The following is a 20,338-nucleotide window of genomic DNA, read 5'->3' on the forward strand; positions in this document are numbered from 1 at the left end:
TGAGTAAATTTTTGATTTTTGGAGACAGATTTCGTCACGAGCAACTCTAGTGGAGTGTGAGTATCTCTAAAAAAATCACCATTTTGGCTAAATCTATCTCCAAGCAGCCGACCGGATGGAGACAGATTCACTCATTTGCGCAAATAGAGATGCTAGTAGAATTCCGCCACTTGGAAAAATTACCAAAAACCGACGCCAATTCTATTGACTTGGCGCGAGCAATGTTCTCTTTGCACAGGGAACACACTGTTTTCTGTGATCAGGGAACACCCCCAACACCCCCATCCCAAGCTGAATTTACCCACCACTGCTACCCTCCTGCATTCTTCCTGACGCCTTCCCTTCCACGTTTTTCTAGAAAATTAGTATGCCTCTCACACCATTAATTTAAAATTTCACTTCGAAAAGAGATAATTACTGTGATCTTCCGTCTCTAGTGAATTCTGGTTCGCCTAGTTTGAGAAATGTTTTTAAAAAATAAAGATTTGTGGCATCTTTAAAACAAGCGAATATTCTCTTTTTTGGGCAAAGTTCGAAAATTAAAATGCGAACGGAGGCCAAATTTGTGGCCCTCATTTTGATCTTTTTTACAATGCAATTAAGCTATGTTTTTATAAATCTGGTTCGCTTCGACTACAGCCGAATATCCCTGCACCTGTGCGCGACTGAGACTCAACGCACTTAACATGTTTTGCATTCAGGTTTCGACATGAATAGAGTGTATCAGCGTTTCACAATCGCATATGTTTCCATTTTGTTAAACATTGTTGTCACCGAACTTTGGCTGCTCGTATCGCAGAGTATGGCTCACAATAGAGGAACTGTCAAAGATATTATTTTTGTGACAATGAAATGTAAAACATCCACGTAGAAGGTTGTCATTCTGACTTATGTTTAGGCGGGCACACGCAAACGCGCCAATACATTTTTGGCAAAGTGTCGCTGACCCCAAATACATTATTCTTAATACAATTTACGGGGTGGGGGTGTAATGAGAACGGTGTCATTGGAATTTGCGATAAAATCGGACCTGGTTTGCTCATTTTATAGGCCGTCGAGGACATTGTTATGGTGGAACACACGCTGGTTTCCATATTCCATATTCCCGAGCAACTTCAGAAACGGATCGCAAACATGCAGTTGACTTGCGGCTCAAAAGCTAGTATGCTGCTGCTCCCAAAATTTCGCAGTGGCGAAATCAATGGAACTGGAAATCCAAAGGCGGTGCATTTTTCTGACACCGATTTTCAAAAATTTTCCCTGACACATTTTCGTGCATTTTACAATCGCATGAAAAAAATTTCTACCACAGGTACAGTACCATTTTTTAAATTTTTGTTTTTGGAAGCTTTGACTGCATCCCATTTCTACCCTAACTTCTTGCAATTTTTTCTGATACCGCGAACCACTGGAGATGCCGATTTAAACCGAAAATGTACATTATCCTCGTTTGCTGCTGGCCCAGCCGGGAAGCGTCCTCGTACAGTAGAAGAGGAAGAAGAAACAGACAACGGCGACGAAGGTTCGGAGGACGGTGATGAAATTATGCCACGTGGCTCAATGAGCTTTATGTCTCTAACACTCATTTCGGAGTGGCTGGAGCCTAAAACAATGACAAAAATGGTCACTGTGTGTATAAATCTTCCCTCAGGTGTAACCAATACTAGATTTGCAGTGCGCGTCCTTGATGGTGGTTTATATCTCGAGCTTATGGTTACCTGGCCTGTTCCGTGTTACCCGTGGCCGCGCCCGCTGTTACCGGCTGTCCCCACGTCGGACCCTTGGGGTACTACTGTACACGGCGGCTGGCGCGTGTACGCCTGCTCGCTAGAGTAGCACCCGCCCTCCCGCGCGGTTATTGTGGTATAACTACCTTCGTCCCGACCACTCGGAAACGAGGGGGGTTAGAGGTAAGGGAGCGCGCGTCGCTGGGTAACCCACGCGCGAACGCAGACCGTACGGATGTACTCGAAAAGAGGGAAGGCTCGCGTGGCCGGTGACGCGCAGGCGGTTGGTGGTGTTAGATCCGGACGGCCAGTCACGGGTTAGAAGCCTGAGACTAAAAGGGAAACCGGAACAGGATAGCAATTAGCCGTAAAGGGAAGGGAGGCGAGTCTGCCTCCCGTTTACTGGAACAGGGCAGGTGCCCCCGGTCTTAACCCCTAAGTGGGACGCCAGGACACCTGTCCCACTACAGTAGCTGTTACTTACTGTATACCAGCTACTGTGCTAAATTGGTTAATTTGTGCAATTAACTACTAATTACTAATTACTTACCGTTCGGATCCTACACGTGTAACCAGCTGGGTACCACTGTACTCTGCACCGGCCGTGTGCTGTAAATATAACTCCTTACAGTTCTTCTCGCGCTTACAGCCCATCGTACTGTATCCCGGGGCGGCAGCGGTGGTGCCATTGCCTTCGCACCGTTGTGCTACAGTTATCATCTCGCCGGGGGGTTGTGGTACGGAAGTGTACTACACATACGAAAACCCTCCACTTTTCATATGCAGTTACTGTAGCGAGGATTCACAACAGAGCTTACGCAAACGAGAATTCAGGAATACAAATGCAGAAATTCTGCAATACCAATTGCTGAATTCTATTTCTGAAAAGTGATTATACAATATCCGAAAACGTTTACGCAAATAGAAAACTTCCGCCCGCAGGAGTAATAGACGGGAAGGTCATGCAGTACTAGTACATACCGTACAGTAGTGCCAGGATGGCGACGGCGGCGGGCTCAGTAACCCTCACCATTCGCGATGGGGCGTGGCAGACAAAAGGACCATTGCACGTCCTTGGTCAGACGTCGACAACTCCATTTTCAAGTGGCCTTGAGAACTGTCTCCAGCCGACGTCAGATGATTCCTGGCTCCGCGCTTTCTGACACAAAATCAATTCTTACTCTGGCTGCAAAGTTCTCGAGCGCCACCAAGGACTATCACTGCCATTTATTGCGTGTTAGACGCATTTCGCACAAAGAATTCTCATTTGACTTCAATTGTCTTTCGGACCGGGAGTACTTGCAGAATTTCCGGTTTCAAAAACGGCAAATATCACAGCTTGTCTCTGTGATGAGTTGGCCTGAAACGCAAACGAGAACGTCCAGAAATAGATATCGTGCCTCTCCCATTCTTGCGACTTGTATCGTTCTGCGGCGTCTCGCTGCTCCATCCAGGTGGGGAGACCTTGAAGAACTCTTTGGAAAGCATGCGCTACAGCTTTCCGAAATTTTTTGGGAAGCAATAGAGCACCTTTTAAACACTCGAAAACACCTCGTGAGGGAGGAAATTAGTGAGCTTTTCATTGCCAAAAGAGCAGAGCTTTATGCACAGCGTATTCACGACAAGGGAAAAGCCCTTCCTAATTGCGTCGGATTTATAGATGGCACCGTTTTAGGGCTCGCCCGTCCGCGCGGAAGTCTGGCTCACCGTGTCGCTTATAATGGACATAAGCGCAAGCACGCTATCAAATATCAAGCTGTGAACACACCGGATGGTCTCATACAGCGCTTGTATGGTCCGTTAGAAGGTAGAAGACATGACTGGACTTTATATGTACGCAGCAAAATGGACGATATTCTTCCTGTAGTGTTATTGGCGGAAGGAAAGCAGTACTGTATATATGGCGACTGTGGCTACAACCAGCGGTGGTTTATCGATGTACCTTTTAAGGGCTCCAACATCTCTCCTGCCCAGTCTGCATTTAACAAGGCAATGTCGTCAGTGCGGATTAGTATGGAATGGATTTTTAAAGAAGTGAAGCTACAATTTTCCGCAAACGATTTCAAATGGAAAATGAAGGTTCGCGAACACCCCGTGGGCATGATATACCTGGCGTCCATTCTGTTATCTAACTTCCGAAACTGGCTCTACCCCAACCAAATCTCGAGGTACTTTGATTGCCCGCCTCCCGATCTTACGACATATGTGAATCATAGAAACTTGTGCTTTTATAACGCTTTAGTCTTGTCAGAGAGAAACTGACAGCGAGCGGAGAGTTGTTCATTTATTTTTTGTGCTCAATGATGGAAAGTGGTGCCAGGAGACTAGTTTAACATAGATTAGTACCGAACGGAGTTGGTCAGTTAATTGTTTGTGATGCAAGGACGGAAAGTTGTTGCCACGAGGCTGATGTGACGGAGGTTGGTGGAGAGCGAAGCTGCCAATTTAGTTATCTAATGTTCGAGAGTGGAAGCGTGCTTCCACGCAGAACGTTCGTACTACCGCTTCGCCGCGATGTATGTGCGGGGAGGACGGGGTGGCGGCGGGCGTTGAGAGGCCGTAGTAGCCTGTGAGACGCGTGTTGCGCGGCTTGCGCGGCTTGGGCGGGACGGCGTCCGTCATGGCCGGCGTGGTTGAAGGGGCAGAGGGAGGGAGGAGGCGAGGGAGGAGGCGAAGAGGGAGGGAGAAGGCGAAGAGGGAGGTAGGAAGCGAGGGAGGAGGCGAAGACGAAGAAGACGAAGAGGAGGGGGAAGCGAGAGGGATGTGTTCCGGTCGAGGTGGGTTTTCTTTAAATTACAAGTCGTCCCTCTCCATCCCTGCAGCGTCTCTCCCCACCCGACACCGTCCTCGTCCCCGCGCTCATTGCCGAACTCCGCTCATCCTCCGCCGACTCCTCATCCGCAATGCCGCCATGTACACCGCCCTCCGCCACGCGCACATACACCTCCTCCTCCTCCTCCTCCACCCAAAAGCGCTCTGCTCCCCTCTCCCGAACTACCACACAACCTCCGCCCTCCTCTACACTCTACAATCCATCTGCGTCGCGCTCCTGCCCGCACGGCCGCGCAGAGTGAGCGTCCCTAACGCCCACCTCGCTGCATTTGCTGGTGATAACGCTGTCCCACAACCTGCGCCACCTGCCGCCCTCCGCGCTCGTCTCCCGCCCGGCACTCCTCGCCGTTTTCGGCGATCACGGGCGCGAGCGCATAACATCCGAGCCCGCTGTGCACATCATCCGCGGTGCCGCGTTGACGGGCGTCGCGCTGGCGGCCGCGCGGCGGGGGCGGCGGCGATTGCCGGTGGGGCGCTGCTGCGCGGTGCGTCGCGAAGCGTCTCTTTCTCCGCTCATCCCCCACCCGCATCCCATCCTTCTCTCCCCCACCCGCATCCCCTCTCTCTCTCTCCTCTGCACGCACTTCACCCCGCCGGCCCCCGCCGAACCCTCCCCCGGTAGCGGCCCAGTCCCCGCAGCCTCGCCAACGCGCCGTCTGTGCGCCCGTGATGAGTGCGGCGGTCGTGCGGCACGGCGCCATGTGCACCCGCGTCACGAAGCTGGGGCGGCTGCCGTCGACCTTATACGGCGCGTCGGTGAGCAAGGTGCATCTGCTGGCGGACGACGTGCAGCGCGGCGCCCTGCCGCCGCTGGACGCCCTCATCCGCCACCTACCCGCGTACGAGTCCGACGTGCACGCGCACGCGTCAGCCCTGGCCGTTTGGGAGCGCGCCCGCGCCGTCGCGGACGAGCGCCGCACATGAGCGCACATGAGCGCCCTCCGCCGCGTCTGGCAATCGTTTCCGTTCTTGGCAGAATCCAGGTGAGATAGTTTTGGTGGGTGTGGAAGCAGGGAAAGATGGAGAGGAGGAGACTTGGTAGACAGATGAGGCGCGGTTGTCGAGAAGTCCACGACACTCAACCTGTCGATGGCGAAGAGTGCTCGAAATAGGAGTTCGGCAGTGCGGAGGCGAGGTGTGCGAGGCATGAGAGACGCAGTCACATTTATCACAAAAGGTGGTCCCCTCGGACTCGCAGTAGAGTGTTGCCGGAGCATCGTCACAGCGCTCGCAAAAGGGAAGGGCTGTGACGGCAGAGGAGAGATCGACGCGCTGGTGAGAGGCCGTGTGCGGGGAGGCATGTTGTTTATCGTCGCAGGAGAAACATACGACGGTACCGTGGTTGACGCAAAAGACATTGGCGGCGGCGGATAGACAGCCGTCGCATACGGCCCGGATGCCGAAAAGGCGGGTCATGAGCCGCTCGGGGCGTGAAGAGCTAACCGGAGGGGCTTGACATCCGTCGGGAGCGTAGGCCGGTAACGGGGAAGTCGTGTGATCGGAATAGAGCGTAATGTGGACAGAGAAAGTGGATGGGAGGGTATTGCAGTTTTTTGGCGGACGGCCGATTCGAGGTGACGAACGCGCGAGAAGCGAGGGTTCCAAAAGTTGATGCGTGGGGTGACAGGAATGGGGTGTGCAGATAAAGTTGAGTCCGCTAAAGTGCGCGGGGAATAGATTGTAACGAGTAGGGGTGAAACGGATGGGGGAGATGTGACGAGTGAGGAGAGTTGGTAAGTAAATATCTCAGCAGGGCACTGCTAAAACGCAGCGGCAGTGGCATGTGTAGTGAAGCGGAAACAGAGAGGAGTAGAGTAATTCAGTCGGATGCGATTGGGTTTCCATTTGCCCGGCATCCCGTCGCATATGTGTCAATGTTCCATAGACAGCGCGACATGTCGCCCCGTTCTCGCCCACTCCTTTCCCCCTCCCGTTCCCCCTCCCCTTTCCCCTCCCCTTTCCCCTCCCCTTTCCCCCTCCTAGGTGGCACCGCTCCCATTGACCACCCCAGGGGGGACGTTTGTTGTGTTAACCCTAACGGGTCCCTGGTAGTACCAGGGTACAGTACCCTTGGTACTGTTTACGAGCCTGGTACACAGTACCAAGGGTACTACTGGTACTGAATAGAAGGCGACCTACTCTATATGTACGACATGGTCAGATATATTTTTTTTCTCGCGAAGGCCTCTATGAGTGCCTTGAACTTCTCCACTTCGAGCTTTTGCTGTTCTACGCGTTCCTTCCGACGCTCTCGCCGTTCTTCTTCTCTTTCCTTCTGAAGCTCAAGGCGCTCCTGCAAGCGTTCTTCTCTACTGCTCTCAGCCATGTCACGCTCAAATTGAAGACGCTCTCGCTGAAGCGAGATTCGGGCGAGGTCAGCGTCTTCCATATGCTCTCTGAAAGCATCAAGGCTATCATCAGCACCATATGCCATTTTCGTTTTCTTCTTCTTTCTCGCGGTGCCGTTTGTGCTACGAATATGCGCTTCGCTTTCTACCTCGTCTAGTATCACAGCCCCATTCTCATTTCCGCAGCTACCATCTTCTGTTTCCGAATCCTTCGACGACTTGCACTTTTGCGCTGCAACCATCAATATGCGACCCATGCGTTCCTTGTCTTCTTCTTTTCTTTTCTCTGCTAATTTCGCAGTTTTCTTTTGTGCTTCCCAATCATCTCTGGACTCCCTCAATGTCATCAAAAGGTCAGCCAACTCTCCCATCTCCCCACCACCGACTCCAGACAACCTTTGATTATCGGAGTGGTTTTTGTCATATTGGTCCTGCAGTCTTTTGTATCGGTCTTGAATTGTCTTCCAACCGACGTTTTTTGTCCCGAAAGTGTACGTTCTCACGCAATCTTTCCGCCGCAGTAGCAAATCTCTTCTTCGTTTCACCGAACTCGCCAAATGAGCTCGAACACCGGCTACCTCACGGACAATGGCGAGGTCTTGTTGCGGTGTGAACCGTGATTGCCTACCACTTTTGGTGGGGGCTGGATCTTGTGTTTCCGAACCAACTACTTCAGACATCATTGTGTGATATGGCGTATACGCTTGTAGCGACAACACGAGTGAGTAACCTTCTATCATTCATGCATTATCGCGAACTGCCGCCAATTTCACGACACCTGTCCCTATCATTTTTCACGACCATGCAGAAATCCTCTACACTAAAATCTCACAATTCCGCATTTTTTGTCATGGCATGATTGCACAATTCTGTATATGCAATTTCAGTGTAATGTTTTTTGCAGAATTGTTTGCAGAATTCTGTAGAATCCGGTTTGCGTAAGCTCAGTATTGTACTAACATACGTATTCTGTTAGTATGAAAAGCACGGATTCTACAACAGTACAGTGTTCCCCCGCTTTATGCAGACCCCCCTGTCCACATATCCTCGAAAGTTTCATACAAATGTCATTTATCATGAAAAAGGGGCGCCATGTACCTGGAATGGCCAATGTACTGCATACTGCATACATTCATACACAATCCCAGCGGCAGCATGATTTTCAGATATATTTTGGATACATTTCCCCCGCATATATAACATTCTTGAGATGTGAAATGCCAAGTCTGAAGTCGGTTAGCCAACAGTTTCACATCTGATATCCACGATATTGATCGCCAATCCTCTCTATGCCTCCTTTCCAGCATCGTTCCAACACTATCCTCGTGCCATTCCCCTCTGACACCCAAAATGTGCCACGCACTTACCGTGCACCAACAACAGCTCATTATTTATGAGCACCAGCGTCGATGCGAACGAAAAGAGCCCATGACTCAGAAGGAACTCGCAGATTGGGCAGAAGAGAGCCTTACGCTTGACAAAGCCCCAAACCAAGCCACAATTTCTCGGATTCTCTCGACAAAGTCGACATATTCTGCCATTCCCCTCGGTGTGCGTTCATCGTTAAAACATCGTCGCGTTCCAGATGCCTCTCGTCTTGAAAGCGCGCTGTGCCACTGGCTGTGTGAAAAGTCTGCCAGTGGTATTCAAATTAATCGCATAATTTTGCGACATCAAGCAGAGATACTGCAACGCGAAGCCAACAAACACCTGCCAATCGATCAACAGCTTTCCTTGAAGTTCTCGAATGGATGGCTTAGAGAAGCGAAACAACATCAAATTTCGACTTGTGCATGGGGAGGCGTTGAGTGCAGATGAGTTTGCGATCACTGCCGCAATACCATCAATTGTGGCAAAGGTGGCTGAGTACGGTCCAAAATGTCGGGAACGCTGACGAGTTTGGTCTTTTCTATCGTCAACCGCCGGGGTGGTCTTTGTCGCGGAATCCTGCCGCTGGTTTCAAAAAAGACAAGACCAGAATATCGTTTCTGGCATGCTGTAACGCGGACGGAACGGAGCGATTTCCACTTATGATAATTAGAAACGCGCTGCGTCTTCGTCCTTTTTTTAGGAAAGTACGGCCATGAACTTGGTTTCGATTACCACGGCAACAAGAAGGCGTGGATGACAGAAGTGTTATTTTTTGGCTGGCTGGGGCGGCTGGATCGCTAAGGTGGTCGCACGGCCGGGCGGAAGATACTTCTATTTTCAGATAACTGTTTTGCACACGGAACAGAGGACTCTCTGCCGGATCTGCAAATGTAGATGTTTACTTTCTCCCTCCGAACGCTACAAGTCGAATTCAGCCTCTAGACGCGGGAATAATTGCTGCAGTTAAAATGAAGTTCCGACGGCGTTTGTTGTGCCGTGTTTTTGACAACATTGATGCTGGGAAAAAGTCAATTTACAATATGGACATCCTTACAGCCATACGTTGAGTGATAGAAGAGTGGAATTCCCTTCCAGAAAACTGCATTGAGAAACGTTTTGATATTTGTTTCAGGGTAGAAAGGGAGGACATGGAAGATACTACAGAACGGGCTCGACTGGAAGAGGTGTATCAAACGGTGAGGGACTTAAATGAGCATGGTGTAAGGTATAAAATGATTGCATTAGAGAGTCTACTAAAACCGATGGGGGAGGACGATGTGGCGTAGACACTGACTGTTGAAAATCAGGGAGAGTTTTATCGCAGGCATGGAGTGTATTGAAGAAGAGGCACAAGGAAGTGATGCCGATGATGAGTCTTACAGTATTGAAGAGGAGTTAAAGGGTTTGGCAGTGGCAGGATCTGTATTGGAACGACTGGGAAGAATGGACAAAAGCCTACAGAAACGATTAAGGGAGTGCCAAAAGGACTTACGATTTGAAAAGCAAGCTGCGTTGCGCCAGTCAACGATATTAGACCATTTCAGAAAACAGTAAAGATTCCTTCGCTGTCAGCATAAACCCGTTGTCTGCATACCGGTTCAGCTGACCGAGTGCTATGCGGACAACGGGGGAATACTGTATATAGCATCGGCTCCCCCTGAAAGTTAGATAAAATAAACGAAGTGTAAAGAAGCGGCACGGGACAACAAGGTGTCTTGGATAAACGCGAATAGAATCAAGGTGGATAGAATGCCTTGTCATAACAAAATTCCATAGAGACCACTGGCCAGTAGCGAGCGTACGCGTTCATCACGAACTGCCGCGTTGGGGAGGCTCTAAGAGACAGGAAGAAGGACTTACCGTCATCCCAATAATTCCCCGTCAATCCCTAATCTATGACGACCGCCCCTTTCCACAGTCCGGGTGGAAAGGGGCGCACAAAAGAAACCCGGGCGGCCTCCTTTGTAAAACGCCACATCCCTCAGCGTCCCCGCTCCCAACTCCGACGCGCACGTGCTCTGCCGCATCCCATCCCATCCGCTGCGCAAGCAACATGTTTGAAACCCGGTCATTGAGTCCGTGTCGCGCGACGCCCACCCGCCTGCTTCCCAAGCGCATCCAAACCATCCTCGCAGTCACGCTTATGCTCCTCCTCGCCGTCATGCTCCTGGGGTGGCTGGAACTACCCTCTCACCGTCTTTCCGCCATCTCCGCGCGAAGGGACCCCACCGGCAAGTCTTTCGGCGCCTCCGGGCCTACCAATAACCCTACCAAACGCGGCGTCGACGCCATCGACGAGAAGCCTCCGAACGCCTCCGGGCCTACCACTAAACCTACTAAACGCGGCGTCGACGCCATCGACGAGAAGCCTCCATACGCCTCTGGGCCCACTAACCCTACCAAACGCGGCGTCGACGCCATCGACGAGAAGCCTCCGAACGCCTCCGGGCCTACCACTAAACCTACTAAACGCCGCGTCGACGCCATCGACGAGAAGCCTCCGAACGCCCCCGTACCTACCACTAACCCTACCAAACGCGGCGTCGACGCCATCGACGAGAAGCCTCCGAACGCCTCCGGGCCTACCACTAAACCTACTAAACGCCGCGTCGACGCCATCGACGAGAAGCCTCCGAACGCCCCCGTACCTACCACTAACCCTACCAAACGCGACGTCGACGCCATCGACGAGAAGCCTCCGAACGCCTCCGGGCCTACTACTAAACCTACCAAACGCGGCCTCGACGCCATCGACGAGAAGCCTCCATACTACGTGCGCCGAAATGCCTCCTGCCTCATCTTCTCTTGCTCTCCATCGGGCTATGGCCTCTCCGACGTGAGCCTGCAAGTGAACAAGCGGTCCAACGTCGTCTGCGATCGGGCGCACTTCTACGTACGCACAGTGAGGTTGCCGAGCGGAGAGACTGTGGCACCGCACTGGTGCCGCGTGGCGCTGCTGTACAGTCGGCGTGAGACGTTTACGGCATACGAGACGGTGATGTACGTGGACGTGGACGTGGTGTACTCGGAAAAGGAGATGCTGGAGGAGGCGAAGAAGAAGCCGCGGTTTCTGATTTCGTACAAGATAGAGCGCGGGCACGATGTGATTAGGACGTGCTGGTTCGTGATCGCGCAGTGGGGCGACTGGATCGAGGCGCTGGTGGAGAAGTGGGCGCTGGCGTGGCGGGATACGTATCTGCAGGATCAGGCGGTGTTTAACAAGCTGTTTCGATGCAAGGACGTCGATTGCGTGAGGGTTGAGACATCGAAGGTCACGCTCAAGCACTGCGGGCACCGGTTCGAGGGGAAGGAGAGGGAGAAGTGTTTGTGGGATGGGGAGGAGAAGATCACTTGAGAGAGTGGTGAGCGGAAAGAAAAGAAGAGAAGACTGGGGAAGCAACCCTACCGCAGTTGCCCCGTTGTACGGAAATTAATTCATACATATTACACGTGGACACGGGGATATGTTATGAGAAGACGTGACGTGTATAGCACTATATAGAGAGAAGCACTACTAAAGTAGGCACTATATGGTGACCCCCCCCTGTAGTAGGACCGTAGGATGACCGCAGCATTTACGTAGGCTCTAATGCGCCATACATGCAGGCCGCGCAATGTACAAGTGTCTACTACCGCGTAGCTGTGCGGCCCTGATTTACGTCGCATTGTGGCACGTGAAAATGATGTCTCGTGTCCAGTAGTACACGTATCGTTCACACTGATCCAGTCCCTGCCATGCTGGTACCTCGGGGATCCGTTTGGGGTTTCACTTTTTACTTTTGATCCATTCCCATGAACTCATCCGTCTACGTTATCATGCAATTGAACCCTTCGCGCCCGTACCTACCCGCACCCACCCGCACCCTTACCCTACTTCCACTTTTGGCGCCATACACCCCAAAGCCAATTCACGTCATTCGAAAGGGCGTATCTGAGAATGAATCTTTCGCACACCTTCACCTCGTGGGGTCTCTTTCCATTTCTTCCACTGCGCTTCAGTCAGCGTCTCGTAGAGCTTTTCCATCGTTTTGGGAAACTGTTCCTTCTCGAACAATTCTCCCAGAATCTGCAAACACAACTCACGCTCCTCGCCATCTCGCTCCAATCGCTCCACGACATCAATTGCCCTCTTTACTTGCTTCGTGATTCGCATTCCCGCGCTGTGGCTTGCCTTGCGATTCCCTCCCGACTTGTTCTTTTTCGAAACCTCCATTCTGCTGTCCAGCTCCCGATGACCCCACTTGCCCGAATCCCGGTTCTGCCTGCGCTTGACCGTCTCTTCCACAAGTACAATCTTCCGTGCAAGCAGCAGTTGCAACTGCTGCTTCTTGTGCAGAAAAATTAACTTATTGGCACTTTATTTGCCCTGTGTACTGAAATGTTTTGAGATTTACTGTAAAGCTGAATGTCAAACGCCAAGATGTGCATTACAGCTACAACGACTACAGTACCCAAGGGTTCTCGCTCATGTGAGCATAGCTGTGAACAGCTGCCCTTCAAAGGGTACCTCCTGAAGGTACCGTTACCCTTGGTACTGTATGAAACGGTTTATCGCATGGGACAACGCTACGAGCTGCATGGTACTTTGGCAACCCTTAACCTTGATAAGAGCGCAATACACAGTTCATGTACCATCCATGTCACCAAACTAGAGCGAAATTTCAGCTCTTTTTAGCTACCTCTTCCCCACCTCTAGAATTCAATCCATTTCTACAGCTCAATCTTTTAAGGCTGCACCAAATGCTGCAATGTGCGTAAAAGTCGGAGCAGCGGAGATTCTATCTTACAGAATTACCCAACGAAGGAATGATATATGTTTACTTGACGACCTAATGATGAAATTTCCCCGAAAACCAGCTTGACACGATGCATGTAAACGCCCTTAGATTCTGTCATGAGAGCCATTCGTGCACACGGAGCACACGCATGACAGCATGATCAGCTCATCTCCCTCGCCGCCGGCCTACGGATCCCTAGCTACCCATCGGTGGGTAGAGCCTCCCTTTATAAGGTAGACAGGCATTAGGCATCAGTAAACAGAGGTATCGATCTTGCATCACAGATTCCATGATCGACAAACAGAATGCAAAAATTGCATGTGGATCATGAAAAAAATATAATATACATCACCAAAGGTCAATTACCTGCCAGCTGGACAACATGTGAAGTGTCTACCGTAGTACATTTAGCTTCTCCCTTCGGGCCCTACAGATCTAGATAGTGGTAGGGTACGCATCCTACACATGCAGTGTACAGTCCATTGTACACTATAATTTAGTACACGACATCGGTAGGAATCCACATGCCTCTGCCATCTGCCCTTTAAGGTCGACACCCAACTTGTTCAAGTGCTATCCTTGGGTACTGTACATTCCAGAACAGTCCGAAAGGACACACGCTCGCCTAGGACCAATGACGGCTGTGATGAGGAAGGGCCGATGCTTTGCTTGCATAATTCTCGAAGGGGTGAATGCACAGTACAGATCAGATACACAGTAGAGACAGTTCCGTAAAAGAGCGTTCTTAATTACTCATGAGGCAACGTGTATCCCCTACTGAGCCTGTACGAAAGAAGGGATATCCCGCTTAAAGTGAGCAGAGCAGCAAACTGAAGGCCTACTTCACCATTTTCAACAAGTAGCCTTTGGTCCCAACTGCCACACACACCTGCACATCCCATTCCCTCCAGCCAAATATGTTTAAGTCTCTGCCATGGAGTCCCTGCTCCCCGGCGTCCCGCTACTCGCCTCCAAGGCGCACCCTCATCTTCTCCGCCGTCACGCTCACCGTAATCTTCTGCCTTGTGTTCTCGGAGTGGCTGGTCGTCCCCTCTTCGCATGTTTCCGTTCTCTTCTCGCGTGCCAGCTCAACCCCCCAGCCCATCGCCGCTCGGACCTACAAACCTACCGAACGCGGCCTCGACGCCATCGACGAGCAGCCCCCCTACTACCTGCACCGGAATGCCTCCTGCCTGATTTTCTCGTGCTCCGAGCCAAACTACGAACTGGTGCACGTGGGCCTGGCCGTGAACAAGCGCTCCAACGTCGTCTGCGATCGGGCGCACTTCTACGTGCGGACTGTGAGCATGCCGAGCGGGGAGACGGTGCGGCCGCACTGGTGTCGCGTGGCGCTGCTCGCAAGCAGGAGCGAGCGGTTTATGGCGTACGACACGGTGATGTACGTAGACGCGGACTTGGTGTACTCGGAGATGCACATGCTGGAGGCAGCGGAGAAGAAGCCGAGGTTTTTGATTTCAAGCAAAACGCAGCGCGGGCGGGATTTGTTGAGGACGTGCTGGTTTGTGATTGCGAAGGGGGGCGACTGGATTGGGCTGGTGCAGAAGTGGGCGCTGGCGTGGAGGGATACTTATTTGCAGGATCAGGCGGTGTTTAATGAACTGTTTCAGTGCAAGGACGTTGATTGCGTGCCGATGAAGGCGGACAAGGTGCAAATCAGGCATTGCGGGCGTTTCTTCAAGGGGAAGGAGAGGGAGGATTGCTTGTGGGAATGGGTGGAGGGAAGGGCCTGATCAGTTTTGGTCAGGGAGATTAGAGGGCAAAGGGTGCGCAGCAATGTACGGTAGGAAGGGTACAGTTTCTGGTCTTGAGACCAGAAACTGTAACCTTCCTACCTTGAGATCAAGGTGCTCGATATACAGTATCATAGTCGCCGGTCGTTCTTTGTCCCGTGCGCAACTCATTTATTTCAAATAAAATATATATACAGTACCCTTGGTACTACTACAAAGGCACATGCCTTTTAGCGATGCCATTCAGCGATGCGCGGGTGTAGCAAAGATGCCGGACGGCGAGGCAGAGGCAGGTTGCTTGTTATTCGAAAGAAAGACGCGCGGATGCGGTTAGATCGGGAAGGGCGCGCGAGCTTCCCGACGACAGGAGATGGCGAGGACGATGGCGGGCTGTACTGTACTCTCATTTATTGAATCGTAGAAATTCCTAGACGTTAAGTCTAGCTAGGTGTTCCTAGCTACACCCGAATATCGCAAATAGTCTAGGCTATACTATTCAAAGTTCAACGTCAAAACAGGCCCTCACTGATTTTACTGCAGCCTATGCTAATATGTGCAACGACACTATATGCAGGACAAACGCAATTAGCATAGACTAATTATTTAAATGTATTACAATAGTGCAGGCTACACTATTACCTCGTTTACTGAATGGGCCAATCAAATCACGAGCAACATACCTCGTCGGCAGTTATTCTCTTTATAGGTCATCAACAACTGGTGCTCCCTCAAAGTGTGTTCGGTATTTGTTAACAATCTCCTGCAGCTTCGGGAAAAGCTGTCGTTCCTCCCACTGCCCATTGATATTTAAAGCAAGACCAGTCCGTATCATCGCCTTTCGTGCGAAACGAATGCCGTCTCTGTCGCGCATAGCATTGACCTCGCGAACTGCAGCGGCAGCAAGACGAAGATAAAAGTATTTGCCTGGGTTAGGAATTTTCCCTGAACGCGGCGCAAACCCGTCCTTCATGATCACCTCCATCTTGTACTTATCCCAACGCGACCTCCATGCATCCTTTAATTTTTGAATAACAAATGAGTCCGCTGGCTGGATCAAATCGGTCGCATTGGGTGGGAAAAATCGCACTTCAGTGTTGATATAATTCAATGCCGCCGCTAAATTTGTAGATGCTCCATGTTCACTGCAGTTGTCTACAAACAAAATACGCTTGCGGCCATGAGGAAGAGGCCGGATGACCTTTTTCTCGGAGAGGTACTGGGTGAAGACGGTTCTATCCATCCAATCTTTAGGCCCAGAACGGTACGAAACCCCGAGGATATTGTCAGGAACCCGTTGTATAGGATAACTTCTATTCGCGTTTTGGAAAATCATAAACGGAGCTTCAATAATTGCGTCCCTACCGCCTGAAATCCTTACCATCATAGTCATTCCCTCAGAGCCAGAGAAAACATCAGAATATTTAACCTCTGAGTCGTCACACCTCCCTAATGTCCTATGGTTATCGATGTTGATAAGGAAGTGTGTTTCATCTGCGTTACAGATATCGTTCTCGTCAATAGCACCCGAGCGAAAATCCCTAGCAACGACTCCGAGGTGGAACGCAACATCTCGCTTAATCTGTGCCTGCTTCGCTGCTGACACCATAAATTTCCCATTTTGCGCTCTGCTGACAATATGATATCGGTTCATGAACCCCTGTACCCAACGTGCAGTTATCATATCGACAATTGATTTTTGTGGTTTTTCGTCTATCATATCTACATGATAATCTACATTTCTGGACTCCTTCACGAGATGCAATGCGAGATGATGTAGCAACTTAGCACTGAATCTCAATCCTGTCTTCCGCAACCTATCAAAATCTTCCAGAAGCCTAATATGCAGAGCTTCAACCCAAACGGCACGTTTGCGCCCTCTTCCCGTCCGAGCCTTGATATACAGTCGTTCGAATTCCACTCTTGTCACCCGGGTTATCAAAAGGGGTATGCCACGGTTGTCCACACTTCTCGAATAGGACAAAAATTCTTCTCGCGCCGCCGAGAGCATGTTCGCCTTCCCGCTGTTCGCCTTTACGTTACCTCTGAACAGCATGGGGAAGCGACGAATGGCACGCGATGCAATGTGTCCCGCGCCATATGTGCTTGCGGCGCCAACCATCCATGTGACAACACGGATACGCTCAGCATGGGTTAGTACATTTTGTAGTGCTCGGGTCGGTACAGGGGCCAAGGGTGTAGCATTCATAGATGCCCGGGCGGATTGGGTGCCGTTGGCAGGAGGGGGAAGGGATGAGTTCGGGATTGGAGCCGTGAGGAGAGAGGGGGTGTGGTGGTTATGGAGGGGTGTCATGGGGACATGTGAGGCATTTGCAGGGGTGAGACAGGCGATTGTGGCTATAGATGTGTTGGTAGTAGCTCGGTTAAGAGCCCGAATAAAAGGCAATGCAGAGCAGTCCATGTTCAGGACAAAGGCTTCGGTAATAGTTTTTTCGATTGTTGTCTGGAGGTGTCGAGATAATGAGGCTTTTATAGAGCTTTTTTACCCCTTTGATGTGCTTAGAAAGGTATGAACTCGGATACAAGAGCTTCCCGACAACTTCTGTGTCTGAGGGACCGTTTCGGTTGCGCTTCTTGTTTGTTTGGCGCGTCTCCACTAATATACGTGAAGTAATTATTAGTGTAGTTTACAGTAAAAGCATTTTCAATAAAGAACACCTCACAGAATTTACTGCAGCCTATACTAATATGTGTATCCACATTATTAGCCCACCCAGACTATTTGCGGTATTCGGGTGTAGAGAGACGTTTTAGTCTAGCTAGGTGTAGCAAGAAAAGGGGACGGCTCGTTACACGTGTTCACCTGTGTAAAGCATTTTCTCTTTACAGAAGTAAACACGTGTAACCAGGAGAACGGGGTCGTGACTTTCCGCAAAAACGACACGTACCTCTCCTCGAGAGGTGGAGTCGCGATGCTTGCATTGCAAAGAATATACTGTAAGGAAAGTTGTACAGTACAGTACCTGTATCCGTGCCACGTGTTCCCCGAAGAAGGGTCTCATTGCTTATCATTTTTATTTTATAAACACTCAAGGTGCTGTTGCTCTGACCTAAATGCTAAGCCCCCCTCAAATGCCTGACCAACACGATCCTTCTTTGTTCCCATTGCTTGTCATAAACATTCTTTAGCCTTTGTGGTGATGAGACGATGACTTAGTTTATCTTCCTATCTCTCACTTGCTCGCTTAAGGCTAGTCGCCGCCCGCCGTCGTCTGTGCGTGGCTGTGATGCGTGTACTACGTGTATGGTTATCATCACTTGGTGAGCGCTACTGCTACTGCGCTGTTATGGTTATCATCACACTCCCCCCGTCGCTGTAGCGCGATCCTTTGGTTGGTGCGGGGGTGGGGGTTTGCACACTTGTAGCTTTTTTGTTAAGTGTGTGAATGGTTTCGGTGTTAGCGGCTTTGTTAATATATCTGCGAGCATGTCTTGTGACTGAATATGGCGTCTGCTTATCGCCTTTGCTCTGGTTTGGTGGGTGAGGTAGTGGTGTCTGATGTCAATGAACTTTCTGCGTTTTGTTGGTCCACTGTTCTTTGCGACTCGTATTGCAGATTGGTTGTCTATGTGGCAGGGTGTGGCGTCTTGGGACAGCATGCCGATGTCTTTGAGTAGACGTCTGATCCATGTCGTTTGCTGTGCTGCCGATGTTGCAGCAATGTATTCTGCTTCGCATGTCGATAATGCTGTGATGGATTGCTTGATAGAGCCCCAACACACAGGTGTCCCATTGTACATGTGGATCATTCCTGATATGGATTTGCGGTTTGTGACGTCTGTTGCGAAGTCCGCATCGCTATACGTTTCGAGGAGGTTTGGAATACAGTGCAGGTCCATTTTGTGTTTTCCTGCTGCAAATATGAGTCCATGCGTCTGTGTGTGTTTCATATATCTGATCAGACGCTTGAGGGCATTCCAGTCTCTTGTCGTGGGGGTTTTTGCGGCTACTGATAATCGGTTTGCGACAAAGTATATGTCTGATCGCGTTGAGTCTGCGATGTATCTGATGTCACCGAGCAGCTGTTGATACGTTTTGGTGACATGTGGCATTGGTTCGTCTTCAGGGACAGGGCCATGCAATTTTGTGTTGTCGTTGTATGGCGTTGGTTTGCTATTGCATTCGCCCCTTTCCGCCTTATTGACGACGTACTGTATCGCGGCTGGTTGTGAGGCATGTATTGAGCCGTTCTTGAGTCTCTTGATTGTCCAGCCTAGTAGTTGGCTTGGTTCGCCCAGCTGCTTGATGTTGTATGCGGTGGCCAAGATGGCTGCGAACTGGGTCTGTAATTTTTTGGACGTACTTATGATGGTAAAGTCATCCATGCTGATAGAGAGAATTATGGTGTGGTCATTTTCTCGTCTGTGAAAGAGGCACATGTCCGCCTCTGATTGGTTGAATCTGTGCTTTTTAAGGAGTTTGAATACAGCAGTGAGGTAGGTATGTCCTGCTCCCGGTGTGCCGTATATATTCTTGTTCAGCCTGCCCGCTGTGTGTGCGTGTGTGTATGATCCATCGAACCTTGGGTGCTGTCGTACATACATTTGCTCGCTGCCGGAGTGGTCAAACTTTTCATGCAGATACGCTGCTTTTATGTCGATGTGCGCGATGTTCATGTCAAATGCTGCGGCAATGGCAAATACGAGTCTGACCGTGGTTTTGTCCGCCATATATGTCTTCGTTTTTTCAGGGTTGAAGTGGACGTTGGGGATCATCTTGTCTCCTCTTGCTGAGCACCTTGCTTTTCGCTGCATGATCTCGCCTTTCTCGTTCCTTTTGTAGCGGTACCCCATTGTTAGCGGTATGGGTTTGGTTGTTTTGGGGATTTTGTGAGGGGGGAGCCATGTGATAACCTTGTTTTGGTCTAGGTTATCGAGCTCTTTGTTGTGCGCTCGCGCCCACTGTGCTGCATCAGGGTAAATTTTGGCTTGGCCATGGTGCATTGGGGCGGAGGTTGTGTTAGTTATTTGGGCGGGGGTTGGCTTGGGCGTGAATGCCTTGAATATCACATGAACCTTGTTGTTGGGGTCACGGTCTCGATGGTAGACATTGAAGTCCACTGTCCGCACACGTCGTGTTTTGTTTTCTGCCGTGTTCATGACCACGATGTGTTTTTGGTCGGTTGCGTAGAGGTTCCGGACGGGGATGGCTCTGTGTTGCAGCTTGTGCATTTTTGTCTTTCTCATGATGTTGGGAATATGTCCCAGTTGCTCAAATATTAGATATTGTGGTACTTGCGGCGTGTATCCGTGCCATGCTGTGGTTGGGATTTGTCCTGTGCCGAGGTGAAGCGTGTTATTGTACTTGAATGCTGCGTCCTTGACTGCATCTTGCCAGTGGTCTGTGGGGATTGTACTGTGGTGTAATGCCGCTCGTGCTGCGTCAAGTATGGTTCTGTTGATTCTTTCGGCAATACCGTTTTCCGGGGGTGAATACGGCACAGTGGTTGTGTGTTGTACCCCATTGTTGTGGTATACGGTTTGCGTCGTGCTTGATAGATACTCTTTTGCAT

General features: G+C 50.6%; 2 protein-coding genes across 2 annotated transcripts; one reads left to right on the forward strand and one right to left on the reverse strand.

Annotated features, from left to right (window-relative positions):
* Positions 1-5,426: 5,426 nt before the first annotated feature.
* On the reverse strand, positions 5,427-5,975 carry CHC_T00001403001 (hypothetical protein). The gene has a single exon (XM_005711784.1). It carries the CDS (start codon positions 5,973-5,975, stop codon positions 5,427-5,429), a length of 549 nt encoding a protein of 182 aa, XP_005711841.1.
* Positions 5,976-10,439: 4,464 nt separating this feature from the next.
* Positions 10,440-11,633, forward strand: CHC_T00001404001 (hypothetical protein). The gene has a single exon (XM_005711785.1). The coding sequence runs from the start codon at positions 10,440-10,442 to the stop codon at positions 11,631-11,633; it is 1,194 nt and encodes a 397-aa protein (XP_005711842.1).
* Positions 11,634-20,338: the final 8,705 nt, after the last annotated feature.

This window comes from Chondrus crispus, genomic scaffold (genome assembly GCF_000350225.1).
Source record: "Chondrus crispus Stackhouse genomic scaffold, scaffold_1, whole genome shotgun sequence".
NCBI lineage: Eukaryota > Rhodophyta > Florideophyceae > Gigartinales > Gigartinaceae > Chondrus > Chondrus crispus.

Excerpts from the sequence above, each read along its gene's own strand:
- CHC_T00001403001 (XM_005711784.1), bottom strand. The coding sequence starts at position 5,975 with ATGACCCGCCTTTTCGGCATCCGGGCCGTATGCGACGGCTGTCTATCC.
- CHC_T00001404001 (XM_005711785.1), top strand. The coding sequence starts at position 10,440 with ATGCTCCTGGGGTGGCTGGAACTACCCTCTCACCGTCTTTCCGCCATC.